This window comes from Ceratina calcarata, unplaced genomic scaffold (genome assembly GCF_001652005.2).
Source record: "Ceratina calcarata isolate Rehan_Ccalc_2016 unplaced genomic scaffold, ASM165200v1 scaffold275, whole genome shotgun sequence".
In the NCBI taxonomy this organism is placed as follows: Eukaryota; Metazoa; Arthropoda; class Insecta; order Hymenoptera; family Apidae; genus Ceratina; species Ceratina calcarata.
Window position 1 is genome coordinate 202,454 of NW_017149744.1, and position 21,903 is coordinate 224,356.

A 21,903-nucleotide genomic window follows, 5' to 3' on the forward strand; every position below is an offset into this window, starting at 1 on the left:
GAAATGGTACAAATTTTTGTTCGGGTCGCCAAAAATCCTACTCGAAATCATGATTTGTATCAAAAAAGAATCTAGTCCCTGTTTTGTACAGGAAACGACTCTGAATCTAAATACCGGCTACCATTGAATTCACTGGATAACGTTGTGGTACTAAAATCTCGTCGAGCGATGGCAGCAAGAGCCTGAATCCGAAAAATCAATACGTTCCTCCCGAAATAAATACTGCACTCATCATCCAGCTTTTTCTTCGTAACAATACAGACAATAATTGTTACATTACGAATTACGTAAGTCTATCATTTTCATAATTTTTTCGTGCACGAATATTTTAAATCGGAGACAGTTTGGCGCCACGATTAAGTAGATGCGTCGCCGTTATGTGGGGCTACGTTCGCACCGTGCCGGACATGCTGCACCCGAATTCGTACCGCCATATTGTCTCTCGCGAACAAGGAAAAACATTGTGACTACGTGGTGCAGTTTGCTGCGAGTTCCAAGTAAAGTTAATATTCGTTGTGTCCAGAACCAGATCAGGATTGTTCCCTGAACACGTGCAAACAATTGAGAAGAGATCGGGCGCCGATCGACGAGTAACTACACAGGTACGTCGGTGATCTCCCGCAGACCTCGTGTTCGGCTGCCTCGCGTAGCGGCTTTCGTTTGTTATCTTTCATTTATCGTCACACGAAGCTCATACGATTCGCAAATCGCCTTAGCCCGTCGTTCTAAGCTCGCGTTCATGTAGGGAGATTCAACTGTTCGTCGTAAAAGAGACTTACGACCAGCGATTTTTCCGCTGAGGCAGCAGTCGTTAGATTTTCGAAGCACGACTTATGCTTCGTCGAAATTCGGTTGACCGCGATATACGGGCACTTCGTGCGAGAGCCGAGTCCGAGCGACACGTGTGACACGTGCCCGGTTCCGTGAACACCGGTGTTATCTCGTACGTTCTCAGCGAACGCTCGCCGTACACCGATCGTTTTCGTAATCGGGCGAAACATCGCGACACATGCTCCTCCTAAATTTCCGTCATACAACATCTGGAAATAGAGCACCCAGCATCCATTGACCCTTTTCGATCCGCGACTCCGCGTATATGTCGCCCCGATTGAGTTTCACGTACGACGATTTAAATGGTTAGGTACGTCGTACTTGTGCACGCGGAATTAATAAATTACACCGGATGCTCCTAACCGCCGTGAAGAAAGTAAAATGGTTAAGTACTCGGCATGGATACTTATTTTTCGCTCTTCGTTATCTCGTCTAGTTCGTAACGGCAATCGATAAGGCGTTTCGAAGACGACACGTTTACTACGTATAGCCGGTGGACACGTGAAGTAGTTCACGCGACGGGATGTCGGCTACCGTGTTTCTCGCCTCCATGTGTGTACGGACATTTAAAGGGTCAACATACTGGCCGAGTCGCTTTTAGTTACATGCTATTTCTAAGATACCAACCTACATCCCGTTCGCTTTTCCACCGCCTCGCTTTCTAAGGCAGTTGGCCCTGAATATGACATTGGTTATTTCCGTGTACCATCGAATCATCGTTTAAACGGCCGGGTAATCACGTGGCACACCTGTACAGTTTGGAACAATGTTTCTTGACCCGTTTCTGATTATATTAGTCTCTTCCATGAAGACGAGATCCGAAAGTAGTAATAAATTTATGATTCGTTTTCTGATTGCTCGGTCTAGCGCTTATATGATCGTTATTATAGTATAGAGAAATACTGGAACATAAGGGAAATGTCGATTAATATGAATGAATAACGTTTATTATTCTATTTAGATTAGGAACCCAATTCTAAAGTAATCAAACGTACATAAATGAATTCATTAACTAGTTATTAAGATAGTTCTACTATATTAGTCAAGATAAGGTTACAAAAAAGACAGCACTAAATACAAGACTTTTTCTAGAAAGAATAAATATTTTCGAAATATTATTATAACTAACTTTAATAATATTGCAAAACAAACTTCTTATAGAATTTAAAAACGTTTTTTTGACCGGCACATGGTAAGTTTAATGTTAATCAAGCATTGAAAAAATATATTTATTACTATTTTCATGTCTTGTCCCATGAATAAAGATCTACGATCATTGTCCGAAAAATGAAATTTCTTATTCTCGTACAAGTTCCCATGAAACCGATTATGTCATTTGCAAATTATCGAAATCCGCGCGAACGAACTGACGCAAGCCGGTTCGAGCGCGTGTATTGGTAAATAAATTGTCTTCAATCGAGGCGTAGTTTGCCGCTAATTAATATTCAATGGATATTCATCTTTCCCTTGGAAACTATTAATAACAGTTTCTCGTTGCTTCCCGCTATCGTTTAATGAAACCCTTGATACTATGTTGGAAATCTTCGATAACTCTCGTTGTTTAAACAACTTCAAGTGTTATTAGTGATACTAGCTTTTAAAACAACTACAAGGTCATGGTATATGTAGTAGACGATCCGCAAAGGCTCTCTTCGATTTACGATATCGGCAGACGCTATTATCAATGCCAAAATGTAAATAGACTATAAATTGTAAATACGAGACGCTTAATCTACAACGATAAGGAACAAATATGTAGTGTAATTTTCTGCTACACTTATGTTACGGATAATCGACATTTCATGTGCGAATTTATTTTATGATCCACCGAGCACGATAATAATTTTATTTGCTACACGATTTCATAACAACAGTAACTCATTGGGATAGAATACAATGGCGCATTTACAGAGGAATGGAGTAAAACTTAATAGACATAATAACTGTGTATGAAGAGCTATGAAATTCTGTTGTGTAATTACAAGATAAAATAAGGAGCAAAACTGATCTAACGTCTTTTAGGACTGAATAACTTTTTCGAACTCTAGCGAAACGATCTAAATATTTTTTAATATTTAAATGTATTAGTTTACTAAATGATGTCTAAAGGAAATTTTGAAAAATTGGTAGAAATTTAAAAGGAAAAAAGTAAAGGTCGCTTTCTTCAACCTTCTTCTCTGAGCTGAGCAACACGTTTTGAATATTTATATGAGGTAAGTTTATGTTGAAACTTTCATCGAGATTGGTTAACATTGTTATTCAGTTTTTAAAGGTGTTAGTTCAGTTTTATTCTTTACTGTATTATTATATTACTAAACCTCGAATTCTTGTAGTTATATCGCTTATCAGTGACAGAGAATGATAGGACCTCCATTGCGTCCTGTTTCTTCAAGGGCTTTCGTCTTCTTCTCACGGACTCGTCTTCGACTCCCCCGTCTCCTGGGACCCTTGATACTGCCCGTGGCCAGTTACTTCATCGTTCTCTCCGTCTGCAGGTTGGACATTCCAACAGCACGTTGAACCGCAGCGGTCAACTTCGTTTCTTGCATATCTACGCTGCCGCGGCCATCCTGCCGTATTAATTCTCGTTTTTCCGCCGATGCGGACCGGCTGGCTTATCAACAGGTTCGATGAACGTTCCGCTCGTTCGGAGCTCACTCGTTAAATTCCGAACAGATCTGATATCAATAAAATAGTCGGACGGATTAAAAATTGACCTAACTCCAACTGCTCCTGTCCATTTGATTGTTTTTTTCATTTTCGCGGCTGAATTTGTTGTCCGAACAAGTGCTGCCTCCCTCTCTTCGTTGATTAAACAACGTGCGAGACAGATTTTAAAGCGGCGCTTACCATGCAAACGCAGTCTCGGGTCACGATACTTCGCTCGGCGCGTGTCTATAATAGTCATCAATGCGGGCGGGCGCATTATTTTCGAGACGCGATGAAAGCACCTTGCGAACGAGATTGGAACACGGCCTGTATCGTGGAGAACTGGCTACGAGACCTAGATACAGCTTCCGTGTTCGAAATGCCATCGTATCCGGGTATTCGAGATAATATCTGTCTTCAAAATTAATAACTGGGTCTCGAATCACCCGGGGACTGTTCGAGAGTATCTAATCAACAAGTACAGTGTATCTAGTACGGTGCATCGTCGATTGTGGGTCTGATCACCTTAACACGGGAATCCAGAAAGGAAGTATTTAAAGTTTTTAATTTACGTGGTTGATTCTATCAAATCTCCGGCTCGTTGCATAATGAATGTCATCTTCGAGGGACTGAATATGAAATTTTTAGTCAAGGTGAAAGCCATCTGTATCAACGAGTATGTTAATTCGATCAGTAACTTGATTTATTTCAAGGAAAATTATTTAAAAACCACGTCTGCAAGAAAGCCAGCGGACCAGCGAAGAATGTAATAGGCGGGAGCTTTCTAAACGAGACGATTGAAGAAAGGAAACAATTGTTGTTGCGTGTTTTATGATTTCTTTATTGCTGCGGCGAGACCTGATCGAAAAACGACATTCATTATGCAACGATCTATCTGAAACAAACGGTACGCGTCACGCGACGTGTCAGTTTCTCTTTATTAACTATGCAACTATCGAAATTGTTATATATTTCGTTCTCTTATCTTATTTTTAAAACATTTTTACAGAATGCAGACAAAGTTTTATAGTACAATGTCTATTCCTACTCTTTTTTTTATAAATGAAATTGTTACGGTTTTTATTCTCGTGTCTCTCTTTAAAAAACTTTTATCTTTTTAGAGAACGTAGACCAAGGTTTTTTCATATACTATTTCCATTTTTTTTATAAAGGAGGAATGTTTTAATAATCGGTTGAAAAATGGCGCCTGGACATAACCCAGTTCCCCGAGCGAGTATTCACCGATACACGTTGGACAACGGTTACCTACCGGTTTCATTTTAATTTAACTCGTTCCTTTTTTCCATCGTCCAACGTATCCCTCCTTCCTTTCGGGTAAGAGCTGAAATCGTGTTCTTGCCTCACCTTGGCCGATCTCCTTTCTTACGTTTGTGAGCGTCGTGTCGAAAGAGATTAAGGGGCCATTGAAGTTGCCCTTCCGTTCAAAATATCTCTTCTCGCTCGCACCGTTATCACGAAATACGAATCGCAAAGAACTTTGACTTCCTCACGGTGCTCATCGTTCCAATAACATTGAAAAAAGAGCAATTGTACATGATGCAATCCAATGAATACATTTTTAATGGGAAGATCAAGGACCTATCGTAAATTCTCACGTGATATGCTCGTAAATGCACGTAGAATTTTTTATCGAGTCCGAACGTATGAATGAACGTATGCAAATCTGGTTCACATTATTATGCATCTCCAGTCGACCGTCACCCAGAAGTCGATGCCAGCGGAACGTTCGCCTGACATAATTAATTTATGCAAGACTCGTTTTCGAATTTCTTCCGTCTTCTGTCGTGCAATCAAGTTAGGAGAAAAGAGCATGATTAAAAAAGAGAAAACGTTCGGACATTTCTTCTGAATAAGTTGAACGGCTCTGGTTTCTTTGTTTATCGCGGATCGACCGAGGAACTGTATTTGCCATTGGGAAACCAACATTTTTCACGATGGAACCACGGGCAACGGGCGAATTCCTCGGGTGCGCGTGTGCGCGAAGCCGACCTACCTGCCCGCTTGAAATCGTACTCTGCGCTAACACCCTTCCGAGGGAGACCTATAATTTCATGTGCAACGTTGCGCAATCCCTTCCTTCGATTTTAATCCTTTTACTTTCAACGTAGATCCCGCGATAACTTTCTGAAACGCATTGCTGGGAAGGACGGCCGTGCCACTCTAAAGCCAAGGAAAAGTTCTTACCGTTTCTCCCGCATTCAATTATACTGCACAATTGTCGCGATTTATCTGGTCGTTTCAACGTTATGCAGACCATCAGACGTTAACCGCGTTGTTCCCCGAGACGAGTGACTCAGAGACTTCCGCGATTGCTCACACGTTTTCTAAAATTAAATGTTCTATATTCGATACACTTCGAAATGTACGACGCCAACCTAGATAATTGAAATCCACGATTCACACCGTTCGCCTTAAAGTCTAGCTACACAGACGTGATGGCACTGCAACGGTACCGTAATGGGAACGTAAGTCTCCGTAGGTCGCAGGACGTAATTTTCAGTGCCGCAGTCTTTAGAACAGAGTATAGGAAAAAGCGTGTAAAAGCAGGGAGCTCAGGGGTCCACGTTTAACACCGAATCGGTAGGCGGGGACTGCCTGCTGTTTAGTACGGAAAATCTCGCGCTCGGGAAACCTCGGGAGCGGAAAAACTCGAGATCGGGAGGTTTGCCGCTTTGCTCGGCTTCTTTTTCCCTCGCTTTATTTGCCGCTGCCGAGGTCCAGCAGGGGTCTGACTCGAGCACAACAGATCGGGCCCGCTGAATATTACCCACACATTTTTCTTTGACACGCTCTTCCCTATTCCTCCATTTCCCTTAACAACGTTACTGGCTGTCTGTATTTCCGCTCTCAGGTACTCCAATTTTGCTCGCTAGCACTGAGCGAAATCTTGGAGTGGAAAACGCAGTAGGAATAGGCCATTACGGTGCTGTTGCGGTGTCGTCACGTCTGTGTAATTAGACCTTTACGCGATCCCAGCGAAGACCTCGAAAGCCGAGGAGAGAAAAAATCCAATGGACTCGCACGTTATCGTTGCTATCGTCGTGTGAACGCCGCTTAACGTAATCAGGCCTGCGCAATCGCCGGCAGTTCCAGTCGAACTGGTCTCCACGGGGTTTACCCACGTGCTGAAAGCCGCGGTCGTTCCGCAAACCGCAGTACCGCGTTAGCCGCGTTAACGAGACGAGAGTGCCTACGGCTCGTCGGTCGTTAATTACATTTTTCAAGTACTCTCAATTCTCGGATGCCTCATTTAAATCCGTTCGGCGATTAGACGAACCTGTGAAAGCATCGGACGTTTGTTAACTACATTTTCCAAGTGGACTCTCGATTTTCACCGAGTTTACCTTTCCATCTGCCTGCTCGTCGTGCGATTAAACGGCATCGGGAACAAGCATGGATGTAATGTCGGTGAGTCTCCTAACGATCGTGGATTCTAGCTCGACCTTCGTCGCCAGAGAGCTGTCTGGCATTCTTGGTGTCCCATAGAAGCATACCGAAATTTCGATCGATCGCGCCGGCAAGAGAATTAATACACTTTAGGATATTAATATTTTGATTCACTTAGCTTGTACGTAAATCGCTAGGCATGGTCACATATTTGTACATTTTGTATTTAGTCGGTTGAGAGTTTAAATATATCTTCGTGCTGGATCCGGTATATATTTCTGTATTGATGTAACTGGGTCCTTTCTCTTGTATCACAGATGGAAGGTATAAACGAGGGTAAAGAAACTATACAAATTGGCATATTAAATACACACTTTGAATTACAGTGCTGTTTTCTTGAATAATTTCAAACTAGTTTTTTCTAATAAATTATTTATAACACGCATAAATTATCATAGATATTTAAAATGAATGAGTGTGACATTGTTACAAATGTTTCTTCTGTAATCTATTGCAAAGCATTTTTATCTGAGGCTATTCAAGTGAATGCCACTGTGTATGATTTTAAAATGTGTTACAACGTAATGATCGCGAGAATAGATTTGGATCACTTTGAGTCATTGCATACATTTTAAGATCAAACTCTAACCGTTAATCAAGTGAAAATTATAACAGGGCGCGGTGAAGATTCCAATGAATGTATAAATATTGAACGAGTAGGCTCGTTCGCATACAACTTCCTTGTTTGCCAACGAGTTCACCTTATTATCACCGAGAACCAGTTCACGCTTAATATTATTTCGAGTAAAGGAAAAAAGTTATTTGACAATTTATAGATATTGATTATCATAATTATTCTTATTTCTATAACAACCATACAAAAAATATTTGTACAAAGTAGTCGTGCTCATTTTTAACTCCTTGTTAATTTTTGTGACTGATAAATTTCGAGATAATTTTGTCATGTCATGAAGATTTTAGTTTTATTTCTTGTTCTCTCTTCGCCTTCTTCTTTGTGTTCAATTATTTTTTTCTTTCTTTCAAACTAATCCAATATAAGAATTTTGTTATTGTTTGCTGTTTGTGTGTTATAATTTCCACCTTCTTTTTGTTTTTCGCTCCCAAAAATATGGTCACCATATATATATAGGGGAAAACTGTTATTTAAAATTGAAATTCCTCTGACTAAAGAACGAAACACCTGTTTGTACTCACTGTCTCTGCTCTTAATTAAGATATCCGAAAGAGCATACTCGCGGCCGGAAGTTACGCTTCTTGCGAAACGGTAATTAATAAAGGAAACCGAGTAAGACGAGAGCCTGAATACGAATTGAATTTCATCGAGTTTGCGCGTTCGCTGGAAACACGGCATGGTGATTTAGTCATACCGAATGGCTGAATTTTCTTCTTTCGTTAATTCCAGAATAAAAGGTTATCTGATAACAGCAGCTACGGAGGATTGGAAAGATGTCGGCTACTCATATCCAAGTTGTGAAGTGGACATTTCCCGCTTTCGCTCTAATCATTGGTTTATTGTGGTACAAACGTCGCCGAGTGGACAGAGCTGATCCAGGTGGAATTAATAATTCAGATACCAGCGAGAAGAATTGCGTCGAGCCGAAGAAAGCCGCCGTTTCATCGAAGTCAAGCATGAACTTCTACGATTCCGGCATACTCGACGAGTCCTTCTCGCTGAGCTCGCCCGGCGTTCCACAGGCGGAAGAGATTGTTTGTAGCCCCAGAAAAAGAAGCGAAAGTCTAGATATACCGCAGAGGAAGGCCAATTCGCAGTACATGTCCGCATATTCTGGGGCATCACCCGCAGACGATCAAGAATGGTACAGTTACGTAGAAACACGAGAGCCGAAGATGGACATACAACTGGGCAGTAATCCGAAGATAAGCAATTTCGATATGGTCGCTAGAAGCAGAAGCGCGAGTTCCTTGGAGAGAGCCACAGAATTGGGCGGTAAAGTAATGAAAATATTCGAGAATGTCGCCGAAGAAGAGGAGCAGAACAGAGCGGTGTGCGCAATTAACACCGTAGAGCCGGCCGATACGAACGAAGAGAATGATGCGAACAACGAGTGTAATTACCTCCCGGGCAATGAACCACCTGTTGCCGCTCCGACGCAAGACAGCGCTAAAACACCGGTACAAGCGTTATCTGAAAGGGATTCCGCTAATCACAGTCCAGTTTCTGGCGTCCTGGAAGGCAGCGTCACGGACGAAGCCAGAAGCGAAGGGAGCACGGACAGTGGAAAGGGTAAGTTTAACGGCCTAGAGTAATCACGTGAATTTTCTAACACTTGTTAGTTGATTTTTTACGTTCTCTCTTCAATTTTATTGACAATCAGACAAAGAACACTGTTTATACCGATGGTGTCAATAGGCACTTCTTGAAATTTCAATTTTAAATTATTGTCATTAGTTCCTCAAATTTTTTACCCTCAATTAAATTTTTTACTTTTCGAACTTGTCTTTCCAATCTGATTTGTTAAAAATTTAATTGAAAGAAAGCGATTAAAATAATGATAATAATTTTAAGCGAAAATTTCAGAAATGTCCATTAATATTTTCGGTAAAAGTAGTGTTAAGGTACATACCTCCTGATCCTTATTTTATCCCGAACAATTTCACTCCGATATAAAATTGTTCAAAGCCCATAGCATAATAACTATGAGTAGTAGTATTTATTGCAATTCTATCTTTATCGGCTAAAGAATAAGACTTCATTTAACACCTTGGAATTAATCGTTCATTTGTCCATGCCTTCACACACTAACCGCAGCTGTCGGAGTCTACTCACGAATTAGTTCAGCTTTTCTCGAATTAAAATCTTATATCTATGCGGAATTATCGTTGCAGGAGGAAGTATTAAAGGTCACACGAAGGACAACGTGATTCCGGCGACTTACGAGTTTAGCATACCGCAGAATTTAGTGGGCAGATTAATCGGCCGCCATGGTAGTTTCTTGCAAAGCATTCGACTGAAAGCTGAAGTACACATAGCTGTGAAACGTCATCCCGTGTGGAGGGATCAGAAGATATGTGCCATAGAGGGTTCCTCAGAAGGGATAAATATCGCTTTGGACATGATACGACAGAAGTTCCCGGAGAAAAAGTATCCACAAGTGACTTTAGAACAGATTTTTCCATTGAAAACGCCGGAACAGGTCCCGTGGGTTACCGAGATAATGCAATTGTCGTTAGTGGAGGGGATGAACAATGATGTAGCTGTTTGTCATATAGTAAGACCGAACAGATTCTTCGTACAGCTTCCTACACACCCGACGTATCCATCGTTACGGGTTTTGGACGAGAACATGACACAGATGTATAACACAACGGAATCACCTCCAGCTCCAGACGAACTTAGTAGTAAGTTCATTATTGTTATCTTTTATATATATATATATCTTATATATATACGTAAATAAAAAATTTCTGAACTAATTCATTTTACTTGGATTTACAGAGGGTATGATCTTAGTTGGAAAGTGGTATCATAGGTGGGTCAGAGTGATTGTTGAACAACCTGATCCTCAGGGCGAACAGCATTTAGTACGTCTCGTTGATCACGGGGGTTATTGGTTCTTTAGTAACGCTGAGATGAAGAAAATTAGGTCAGATTACCTGTCGTTACCTTTCCAAGCGATCGAAATATTCCTGGCGAATATTCAGCCAAAGGATGGTGAGTATACTGCAGTTTCTTCGTCTGCGTTTTACACTATATACAGTAGATTTCATTAATATTCGGATACAATTCAAAACGGAATAACTTTTTTAATATTGAACCGAACAACTTAATTTTTTTATATATTACTTAGGGAGATAAGTCTCCTAGCATCTAAAAGAAATTAAGTTGATTGGTCCAGTATTAAAAAAATTATTCCGTTTTCAAGTATATTCGAATATTCATGGTTGCCTCTATAAATAGGTAACTAAATATTTAATTTGTATATTAGGTGAGTGGACTCAAGAGGCTTACGATGTAGTTGCTCACATGTGTTACGGAATTGTCGGTCAAGCTCAAATCGAAGGTTACATCAATACAAACACTTATGTTAACCTTTATCTCAATATACAAAAACACGGAGTGAGTGAATGTGTTTGAGGAATTCCATTCTAAAGTAAAGTTGCGTTAAATCTAAATTTTCCGAGTCTGAAGTTCGGAATGAAATTTATAGATCAAATTACTTTACGCGACGATCTGATTACCGAGCTCGAGCGAAATCAGACGTAAAAACGTGAAAGTAGGGATACAAATTTTGCTATAGAGCTAATATTTGCATTTAACGCGACTTCACTCTACAATTGATCAAAATGGCAGTTTGTATAATTTCTGAAATTATTTTTCAGGTGATATCGCTTGCTGATGAATTAATAGCTCGCGGTTTCGCGGAGTCTGTACCGTTAGAGAGCATAGTTCCAGAAGAAGGTATATCAATTTCTTAAGGTATGCGTTAAAAATTTAGTCTTAATTAATTGTAATGTAAAAAAGAAAACCGTGCGGTGATAATACGTGATCGTGTAAGTCTTAGTCACTACATGCGTATGTGTTATAATTTTGAACCAGATTTTTCATACTCGGAGTTTTTCACACTTCATATATCCGTACGTTTTTTCCTTTGTAAAGTTTGAACGTAAACAATACTTTCAAACGTTGCATAGACTTCTTCATGCTGTTTTTGATTCTCTGTTATATTGATTAAGTTTAAATCGATTTACATGACAGAATAGCGTGCATCCTCGATATGTTCAGAATCATTGGAGACATTTGTAAGAGGGAGCTTATATTTAACGAGCATTTACAAAAATACTCCTCGCGTATGATTTGTGACTGGTACAAATGTGAGCTATTATTTTTAGAGTGTGGCATTTTTACGTACATGGTAAATGGAACTTTTTTAACATTACCTCTCTGCACGCGTGGCGGGTGGGTAAAGATTAAATCAGGTGTTAAATAATCAGCGGGTGTAACAGTATCATTCTCGTACTTATGCTATTAAGGCATATGCGATAGATTCGTTAAATGCCAAATGTATAATACATATGTAATATGTACGGAACGCCACATTCTAGCGGCAAGCAAATCGAATAACAAGCGATTAAACGATGATGGACCTCTGTACATTTAATACGATATCCGCACTATTTGTAACGTCGGATCATTTATTTTATGGGGTGATAGTGTTGTAACATACGTTTTTTCTAATCTGTAGTGGAAAAAGGGGTGGACGTTTTTCACGGGTCGCGAAAGCCATAGGTGGTATCACTTTTACTTCTGAAACTATATAGCGTTTCCTTTGTTGTCTCTCTTTGTCGAAGACGAATCCTGCAGATGCTGATCGCAAGACTGCTTCGATGATCGATCGTAAATTTCAACCGCAATTGTAATTGAATCGAAAATGCTGAGACTGTTAACAGGGGAAATGCCACTACGTGTTACTGCGTCCGCGTAATTTCTATTTAGTTATCCGTTTTCTAAGCAGATTTCACAACATACTTCTGTAAATAGTGTAACATTACTGCTCCGTTTATAAAATATTTATAAAGTATATATATATATATATCTCTTATATGATAAAATGAAAAAACAATGGTTAGACGCTAGCTAGCTCTACACAGTGATAAATATGACAAGATAAAGATTAGCAACAAATTTATATATATTTTACACTTCTTATCTTAAACGTTGATAGAGAATAGTGATTCGCATTGTAACTAAACCGGACGAATCTGGAAATTCGCTGCTCCACGTTTGACTTGTACCATCTATTACAGGTCAAATTTGTTTATTCTCAAACGTGATTTTTAGTGTAAATCATAGGAATAGAAAACTTATTTTGTCTAAATTGTATATCAGATCATTTTTTCGATTCCCTATTTTTTTTTTTCTTTTTCCTTTTTCTCACGCTTCATTCGCGATTAGAGGGAAGTAAATACGAGGACATGTAAAAACATGAAATACTTTGAGATTATTTCGAGATTGTTGAAATCTTTTACAATCAATATTTTTTGTACATTTAACGTTAAAAGCTTGTCGTATAATTTATCTTATGTTGAACGATTATTAACTGGAGTTTACTTTAATTGATGGATGAGAAATTATACTTCCCATAATTATTTTTCTGCGTGGTTATTAATGTGGTTATTCATTTCTTTCCGTGAGAATCTGTTGCTTCCGGTTTATTGCGGCAGGTGAACTATCAATTCATTATCGGAACAACTTTTTTCTCTCTCTCTTTCTAACGATTGTTTCTTGTCTTATGATAGCTACGCAACTGCTATCGAGCAGTTCGCGAAAAGACTGACTGTCTTTTCTATAGAGTGTACGATGTGTATTGTTTATAATATATTTAATCATGGTGTGTTGAACAGCTTTACTTTCAATCGTATTTCTTAATTGAAGGGACAACATAAAGTATATCTCGTGATAAAACTGGTAAAGAATTGTGATTTGTAACTTTGCAACTGAAAAACCGACACTTTTCAGAGAACTGTTACACGTTGATATAATGTATTTACCGTTCATTAATAACGCGAACACGATAAAGCTACTTCTCTAGGGTTACGAGTATAAAATAGAATTTATTAAGCCGCTCACTTATTAAACTGCATGTGCTTCGATGTATCACCGTCGTGAAACAAAAAAAAGTATGCGAACTTTTCTAACGGATCGAAACGGATCGAAACGGATCAAAACGGATCAAAACGGATTTTTTATGGCCAGAGCTAGAGAAATTAATTCCATTCGTGTGCATCGCAACGAAATTGTTATTACACGGTCACTTTTACTTCGAACATTCGGTACATCTATCCAAACAGAAGTACAGATATAATAAGATTTTGTTTGCGTGAATATTCTCAAATCTTTAAGTAGTATACAATTTACGTTGCGTGCATGTAAATAGCATATACACAACATCCGATTACTCGTCTCTCTTACGGTTTCATTTGTCATTATCGATTAAATTAAGCTCATTTTGTATATATACTTCAATGTAATCTTCGGCGTTTTCATTAAATTTGCATCATTTTAATTATATTTATCTTTATCCTTCCTACAAAATCTTTTACAATAAAAGTTGAACAGAGAAAAACGTGCTATGATTATTGCAAGCCCAAAAATGAGTGCAAAACCATTGGCGAAGTGCCGCTTTTGTAAGTAAATCAAATCTTATTATTTTTCTAGCAACGAGTATTTCTATCCCATTCTTTGTGTTACTTAATGTTCATTTCATCAAATGTGACATTGAACACAAACTTTTTACCTTTTCTTGACTTGTGTTCGACAATTTCTAAAATGTTTTCGACCATTTCTACAGAAACGCCGGGACTGTACTGTTTCGTACAAATCTAGCGATTTAAAGATTGAGTGTAAGGTAGACATTTAAGAAGATTAAGTCGAACAATTTCATATGTTTGTTCATAATAATATATTTGCATTGTTATTAAACATTCAATGAAGAAATAAATAAAAACGTATTCTTACTTAATTAAAAATAACATACATAGAATTTACGATTGACTACTTTAAATTAATTATTAAACATCTGAAGTATCTGTTTTCCTTCCGACGAGGAAATTTTTCCATAATTGTAAACAAAGTGCCGAAGGTCTTTCACACTCATACCGTCCTTATCACACTCATTATTTGATGACAGCTGGCGAGTGATTTAAATAATTGAACATTTGTTAATCGTTGAAGCGGGAAAACATGTCGCAAGGGATGTACTTACTTACGTACACACGTTCTTATCTCAAGAAAACAACAAGCATACGAAGATACATTTTCCGTGACGAAACTGTGTAGAACAATTCTATTTCTACCGACAGTAACTGCAGGCATACGCGTTACCACGACCGATATCGTCCGGAAGGAGAGCGGAAAGCTCATAAATAGATAGACGAATGTCAATGTTCTCGATTTTCTAAATACATTTATTTTTGTCGCTTATCGCTTTGCCAATTTGAATATCAATAACGTGTCAGCAAAAATCGCCACGTTGGTGTTTGCGTTTTCATTCGAGCTATGGTTTCATTAAAGAGGGACGAGAGCCAGCATTCGCATCTGTTAATGCCGGTACTCCTTAGTGCTTGCGCAATACCAGTTTCCATGCTCTTCTGGCTTATCAACGTGATTTATTCGTTGTTTCACTCGGACGCAGAGAACCGGTTTGAAGGTATGCCAAAATCTATCGTCGGCCGAATCTGTTCTCGTAATACTTTTCTCACTTACTCCGATTGTTATGAACATCATAACCTATTATCTAGATCACCCGGTTGTATCACCGTGGAGATGGCTCGTCGCGGTAGTGTTTCCTCTTTTTATGGCGTTTTGGGGCCTGCGAAGGAAAAGTGTCGACGTCAGCGGTGCTATTCTAGGTAATACGAATTTCATCGTATGTAGAAAACAGATCTATTTAATTTTTGAACAACAGTTTATTAAAATCGTTTGTTTTTTTTTCTATTACAGGATTATTTATCGGTTTTGTTCTGACACTCACTAGTTTTACTCACGTAGCTTGTCTCTTCGCGTTCTTCGTAACTTCTAGCAAGGCAACTAAGTTCCGCTCTCATTTGAAAAGAAAGCTAGAGTCTGGTTTCAAGGAGGGTGGACAGAGAAATTGGGTTCAGGTACTGTGCAATGGTGGCATGGCAGCTCAGTTGGCAATTTTGTATTTGTTGGACGTCGGATGTACAGAACGACCAATCGATTTCGATAAATATTATAGGAGCTCTTGGCTATCAGTAGGAATCCTAGGTATAGCATCATCTCAAGTCTTGTGAGTTGAACTCTGAGACGTTTAGAAACATTAAGTATCATTACAAACATGTTTAGGTGCCTTTGCATGTTGTAACGGAGATACTTGGGCATCAGAAATTGGAACAGTGGTCGGCAACGGAGATCCTTTTCTGATCACTACATTAAAGAGAGTTCCAAAAGGTAAAACTTCAGAATTATCATTGTTAAATAAGAAACACATAGTAATGTCACAAGATTTGTGTTAACAGGCACGAACGGTGGTGTTTCTTGGGTGGGTTTACTTGTTTCTCTACTTGGAGGTATGACAGTGGGTTTATTTCATTACTTGACTATACTAATTGCTGTTGACACAGTCGTGTTACAATTAGCAACGCCACAGTGGCCTGTGATTGTTATCGGAGGAATCGGAGGTTTACTGGGTAGCGTAGTGGACTCGATTTTAGGAGCCACTTTACAATACAGTGGTGAGATATCTATACAAGATGTACAATGACCCTCGTTACTGTTCGGACACAATTCAGAACTGAATTACTTTTTTAATATTATCAATTTAATTTGTTTCTATGTTTAAAGGTAATCGTACATATATTTATTTAACATTAAACCTACCGACAGTTTTTGATATACTATATATGAAAATAATAAATAAATAAAATTAATCTATACATTATCGTAAATGACTAAATTTCTGTCATTGTATATGCAATCATAAACTAGGTGGGTAGAAATTGTTACGTGAACAGAAATTGGATCATTTATTATGCATAGGAAACTAATTGTAAGTCTTCAAACATCTAAAAGAAAAATTATGTTGATGGGTCGAATATTAAAAAAGTTATTCTGTTTTGAAATGTAACCGAATATTAGTGAGGTATCTAGCTATTTTAGAATATAATTTACTATCTATCTTCCTCTATGTCAGGAGTGAGTGACAAAGGAATAATAGTGGAACATCCTGGGAAAGGTGTGAAACATATCTGCGGGAAACAGTTTTTGGACAATCATAGCGTGAATCTTTTGTCAAGCGTTATTACCGCGCTCACATTGCCGGGAATAGCGAAATTAGTATTTTCATAATTAAAAATATCAACGTTTAATTAAACCGTTACTATATAAGTGGATATTATCAAATAATTTTTTCATTTGTATTTATACGTATATACATTTTTATAATTTAGCAATTGTTTTGAAGGTGACATCGGAATTGTAGTTTATTTAACACGGAATCGCGTACAGTAGACTTTAACGTAGGCACTTAGTTATTTATGACTTTGTATTCTACCAGACCTTTTATAAGTAGATGAGATTTTTGTTATATACATATGTATATTACAGACTGTTGATTTCATTGTAATCGACTTGTGACCGTCCACACAATTAAATGTATTTGGATAAAAGAAATAAGATATTTTTAATAAGAATACTGGAACATTTGTTTTTTATTGGCAATCCTATTTTCCAAGTTCGTTTCCTTTCGAAGTACAAGAAAGATAATTCGGGAAGGGATGGGAGAAGATCAATAAACTTTATTATCATCATTTGTATCCATCATAAAAAGAATTACTCTTATAGTTTTTCGCATATTCAATTATATTTGCATCGGCAGCAAGTATACATGGATGAATATTTTCTACAAAATCACCGTCTTGTATAAAAATTCTGCGATGTTATTCGATATGACGACTTATATCTGTTTACAGCCGAATGGAAAACATCATTCAAAAAGAAAATGTGACAAACTTATACTATTCCAATATTTAACAGCTTCGACCTTGTCTTCTTTAAGAAGAGAAGAAAGTGATTATTTACACGTTTTACATCGCTATCGCACAGCGCAAAAAGTGAAGAATCGTTGTATGAATTAATTTAAAGCAAAGATTTCGCCTCGCAACATTGGCGATTCGTTTATCAATTAATAATTATTTATCCGTTTGTTTACTCAAAAGCAATTCGACAAAGAATTGTTTTAATTATTAATTCTGAAATATAAAAACTTGATCTTTGAAATCGGTTTTAGAATATAACAAGCTACACTCCGTCTAATTCTACGATTTAGAATAAGTAATTGTTTTTATTAGGGAAATAGAATTTCTTGTCTTAATACACACGGCATAAGTATAAGAACGTGTCTCTAAACAAAAATAACTTCAATTTATTCGAACAAGCATTCACCGCTTTCTACATTGATCAAACGAGATTTGAGATTCGAAAAATATTACTATTATAATTATGTTTGTTTAGGTAAAATATCACTTCGTATTTTACTTATGGTTTCACCATACAAACTTTCTCTTGTGCGAATTCGGTAACGTCTATTACCACTAAAACGCTTCCCATTATTTCTCCCAAAATTATCTTAGTACTTTGATTTTATCATTACCCATTTTAAAAAAAGGCTCATTATAATATGACATCGACAAGATCAGCACTTTTTATTTAACATTCATTAGCACTCAACAATTTCTCTATTAAAAGATATCAATCACAATCTTTAACAGGGGTTGAAAACAGTTATGATATCAGTTCTAGTTCTTGAAATGATTACCGACAACCGAAAAAGTGCCATAATTGTTATTCGGTATACTGGGTCCTGACTTATGTCGATTTCAGCTGAGATTCATGGGAACAGATATTATATTGGTTCTATAATTATTTCTCGGTTCTATATTTCGGTCCTATTTTCTTATTCTCTAAAATGTAAACAATTTTGATACACTATTTGAACTGGAATTTTTAATTTTCTTGTAGCAGGTATTAAATAGTTACGTATATGGCTTTACATACAGGGTGAGCCGGAAATAGTAGTACAATCGAGCAGGGGATGATCCTACGATGAAAAAGAAGAAAATATTTTGGTATAACATTTTTTCATCCGGAGCTCTGTTTTTGTGAAAATTGACTCGAAAGTTTGTTTAACTTGCAAACGATTTAAAATAATTTGCTTGTCGTGCATTCCACTGCTCTTTGTTTTTTTCTTTTTTTTTGTACAATTGCCAAATATCGAAGATATCTGAGGTACTAATAGTTAATGCCACACCCTATGTACTTTAATAAATAAATTAGATTAAATAAGAATATTTTTACTAAAATTGCTTACAGCTGTCAAATTGTCAATGTCGAGCAGACGAGCGATATCAACGGCACTCGTGCTAATTTAATTACTGTATGTATGCATGTCAAGTGGGTCGGGATAAAATCGTTTTGGACAGCTGTACATAAAATCGAAATGAAGAACTAAAATGCAGATCCGAAATACGAAACCGAAAAATAACGATTATGGAACTTGTATAATATCGATTCTAAAGAATCGAAACCAGAACCAACATAGACCAGAATCGACGTATCTAATAACAGTTATAACATTCTTTCTGTTCTCACTGTTTCGGTCGGATCCGATATATATTACTAAAAAAAAATTATAGCACCACGAAAGTGTCGAAAATTGCCCAAGTTTGGACGATGATTACTCAGCAATAAATTATTATCATAGGACCAAAACTTTTCTTCTAAATTAAGAGATCCACTAGAGATTTCGAGCTTCAATTTATAAGAAGAAATATCGTCTTACAATAATTAACTGAGTAATTATTATTATTTGAATTAATTAATCTTCCGAAATCGGGTAATTGTTTATACAAATTTCGTGATGCCATATTTAGTTTGAGTAACGTATAACAGTTTGAGACAGTTATTTTCGGAACCTCTTCAATCCCTGATCATTAAGTTATATTATCCCGTAGAACACCTTTTGATTTAATCTGTTTTAGCAACAAATCCTACATTCATGTATTCTATGTACAAACAACACTCAACACGCGAACAGCCTTCCCTTTATTAAGAAATCTCTAACTAGCCAATCTACCTTAGTTCCTTCGAACAATTCACCCCAATACTTTAAGCGTAACCCTTTGCTAAGCAATCTTGTGTTTCCCGATCACCAACGTCTTTGATCAATCGTCCCCGTTCACTCATCGCGTTTGACCGTAGCCGACGACGTTTCCCATCATAATCCAGGATTGTCATCAACATTGCGTCTGGTCAAAGTCGCCGGGCTTGACGATCATCTTCGCGTGATTGTTGTGGCTATTGGGGACGAAATTGGCGGCGACCAGGTGCACGGTTTGCCGACGGTCGTCCGCGTTCCGCTTCTCCTCGGTCGGCACCGATGGACGATAGTCACACCGTCTCCTCTCCCGCCATCGGACCTGCGGTCGATCGGATAAACTGAAACAGTCAACGTCCCACAATGGACTTGACAACGGGCACGTCGTCACTGGCACGACACGGACAACTCTCCCTCTCTCCCTCTCTCTCTCGTTCTCTTCTACACAACAACGTCACTTGCTCAATTTGATTAGTCAGTTGCTCCTATTGTTTATTTTTATGTTTAGAATTGCATTCGGTTCGCCACATTCCATTCTATTCGGCTTATGTACAGCAGAGCAAACCGATGACGGTGGTTAGTAGTGTTCCTCAATTTGTAATGTTAGATCGCGGTCCGCATCGCACCATTGACTGATCGTGTTCTCCGGTTTTGTCTTTCGTTCTTTCTCTTGCTACCTTGCTTTCGTTGTTGCGCGCACGTGAATCTTGACGCCCAACGGTGAACGCATTTTGGGTATTTGATAATATGATGCCGATGATCGTTTAGTTAGTGTTAAGCGAATTCTTATCGTTTTTTATATTTTTGTCGTGTTCAACCTCTTAAGGATCATAACTATGTTAACACGGCTTCCATTTTTAAGTCAACACGTTCCCACTTTATAAATTGTCATGTAATTCCAAAAGTAATTTTAAAACATTTAGGCCATATCGTACTTCAGTCTGAAAAATATTCACCGATTTTTGTAAAATAATTCTATCCTTAAGTGGTCAAGTGTTGACCGTGATTTTTGATATATCGAACACGATGATGCGATAACCGATGGTTTTGCTTGATGATAAGGAGAAGGATTAGATTAGTGGAAGTTCAGTATTGTTGATGAGGAATGAGGATTACAACAATTAAACAAAGCAGTTTGTTAAAAAATCAAAGCGTAATTATTTCGTGCGAACATGTGACAATCAACAACTTGGCTAGATTACAAACAACTATATGTGGCTTAAAAAAGCTGTATTTATTAAAAATTCAATTTCCACGTGTTATTCACTTCCATTCTTGCAGTATTCCATTATTATACATTGTTCAATAAACAACGCAAACGGCGGTGAAACCTACGTTACGAACTATTCATGCGATCATTACACAGACTAACAAAAAAAAAGTTTTTTCATTCTTGTCAATATCCACTACGTGATTGTAATAGAGTTTCTTGTGTCAGAAACCAATCCAGAAGCAGAATTGCTCTGTCACGTACCGTTTTTTGAAAAATACCAGCTCTTGTAGGCATGTTTGATTTTCGGGAAAAAAAGTATCGGAAATAAAAGTTTGACTTTTTTACGAAAAATATCTACAGAATTCAATCAGCGGTGGATTTAGACTAGTGGGGGTCCTAAGCGGTAAAAATTTCGTCCCCCCCTCCCAAAAAAGAATTTGGAGTTCCGCCCCTAAGTCCAATACTAAATTCCTGCTGAATAAAGGGATTTTCAAAGGGTTTTTTTTAGTTTTAACAATTCTTTACATCTGTTAAGAAATACGGAAACACGAAGTGGTTTACATGGTCTTACTTCTCATGTAATGCCTAATTGTCCTCAAAATCATGCATTTTCATAAAAACCGTTATTTTTTTAAAACAGTATGTGATAGACCAGGTCTGTTTCCAGATTTATTTTTGGCATGAGGAACTCTATATGAATCACGTAGCGAATATTGCAAACAAAATTTGGTGTCGTGTAATGTTATCTTTCCATGAAATCATGCGATCATTCGTAATACTAGGTTCGTCTCCGGGGCTCGATTCTCCTTAAGCAAGACTTTCAAATCTATATTGGAATTACGTGATCATGCATTCGAACCAACCGGAACACGATCAAAACGAATAGCTATATACAAAGCAATTGTCATGATTTATTAAGCGGTCCTTTATCATTTCTCCGTAAATACATTACAGATTCCACAGCTGTTGTGGAATATTCGCTGGAAATTCCTTTTAGAATTCTAGTTATTTATATACAAATCTTCGGACAGTTCCAAGAAATTTCCAGAACTTTCAAAGTTTTATATTTACAGGAGTTTTTACATATTTACAAACTTTCTCTTTACAAAAATAGTTAGAATATCAATAGAAACTGTTTGATCTCGT

The 21,903-nt window shown here is 37.7% G+C and overlaps 3 protein-coding genes across 5 annotated transcripts in view; 2 read left to right on the forward strand and 1 right to left on the reverse strand.

Moving 5' to 3' along the window:
• Window positions 1–414: 414 nt before the first annotated feature.
• On the forward strand, window positions 415–13,937 carry spoon (A-kinase anchor protein spoonbill). 2 transcript variants are annotated; one of them, XM_018022147.2, is made up of 6 exons: window positions 415–602; window positions 8,312–9,154; window positions 9,757–10,269; window positions 10,367–10,582; window positions 10,857–10,987; window positions 11,251–13,937. In XM_018022147.2, the coding sequence occupies exons 2-6, from the start codon at window positions 8,356–8,358 to the stop codon at window positions 11,344–11,346; spliced, it is 1,755 nt and encodes a 584-aa protein (XP_017877636.1). In that variant the 5' UTR covers window positions 415–602; window positions 8,312–8,355; the 3' UTR covers window positions 11,347–13,937. The 2 variants fall into 2 exon arrangements, with proteins under 2 accessions (XP_017877636.1, XP_017877637.1); XM_018022148.2 differs by lacking the exon at window positions 415–602 and adding an exon at window positions 4,637–6,909.
• A 477-nt stretch (window positions 13,938–14,414) lies between these two features.
• LOC108623563 (transmembrane protein 19) lies at window positions 14,415–17,084 on the forward strand. 2 transcript variants are annotated; one of them, XM_018022143.2, is made up of 7 exons: window positions 14,415–15,077; window positions 15,169–15,279; window positions 15,371–15,658; window positions 15,737–15,841; window positions 15,910–15,960; window positions 16,015–16,125; window positions 16,584–17,084. In XM_018022143.2, exons 1-7 carry the CDS (start codon window positions 14,927–14,929, stop codon window positions 16,736–16,738), a joined length of 972 nt encoding a protein of 323 aa, XP_017877632.1. In that variant the 5' UTR covers window positions 14,415–14,926; the 3' UTR covers window positions 16,739–17,084. The 2 variants fall into 2 exon arrangements, with proteins under 2 accessions (XP_017877632.1, XP_017877631.1); XM_018022142.2 differs by having other exon boundaries at window positions 14,419–15,077; window positions 15,910–16,125.
• A 146-nt stretch (window positions 17,085–17,230) lies between these two features.
• The window catches only part of LOC108623561 (calcitonin gene-related peptide type 1 receptor-like), a 16,073-nt gene continuing 11,400 nt past the window's right edge, over window positions 17,231–21,903 (reverse strand). The window contains exon 11 of the mRNA XM_018022140.2: window positions 17,231–19,866. Coding sequence (XP_017877629.1) covers window positions 19,684–19,866 — 183 coding nt within the window. The 3' untranslated portion in view covers window positions 17,231–19,683. The remainder of the gene's footprint in view (window positions 19,867–21,903) is intronic.

Coding starts and splice junctions, on each gene's coding strand:
- spoon (XM_018022147.2), top strand. CDS start 8,356: ATGTCGGCTACTCATATCCAAGTTGTGAAGTGGACATTTCCCGCTTTC. Junction 9,155..9,756: donor GAGCACGGACAGTGGAAAGG/GTAAGTTTAACG, acceptor TTATCGTTGCAG/GAGGAAGTATTAAAGGTCAC. Junction 10,270..10,366: donor AGCTCCAGACGAACTTAGTA/GTAAGTTCATTA, acceptor TTGGATTTACAG/AGGGTATGATCTTAGTTGGA.
- LOC108623563 (XM_018022142.2), top strand. CDS start 14,927: ATGGTTTCATTAAAGAGGGACGAGAGCCAGCATTCGCATCTGTTAATG. Junction 15,078..15,168: donor CGCAGAGAACCGGTTTGAAG/GTATGCCAAAAT, acceptor CCTATTATCTAG/ATCACCCGGTTGTATCACCG. Junction 16,126..16,583: donor AGCCACTTTACAATACAGTG/GTGAGATATCTA, acceptor CCTCTATGTCAG/GAGTGAGTGACAAAGGAATA.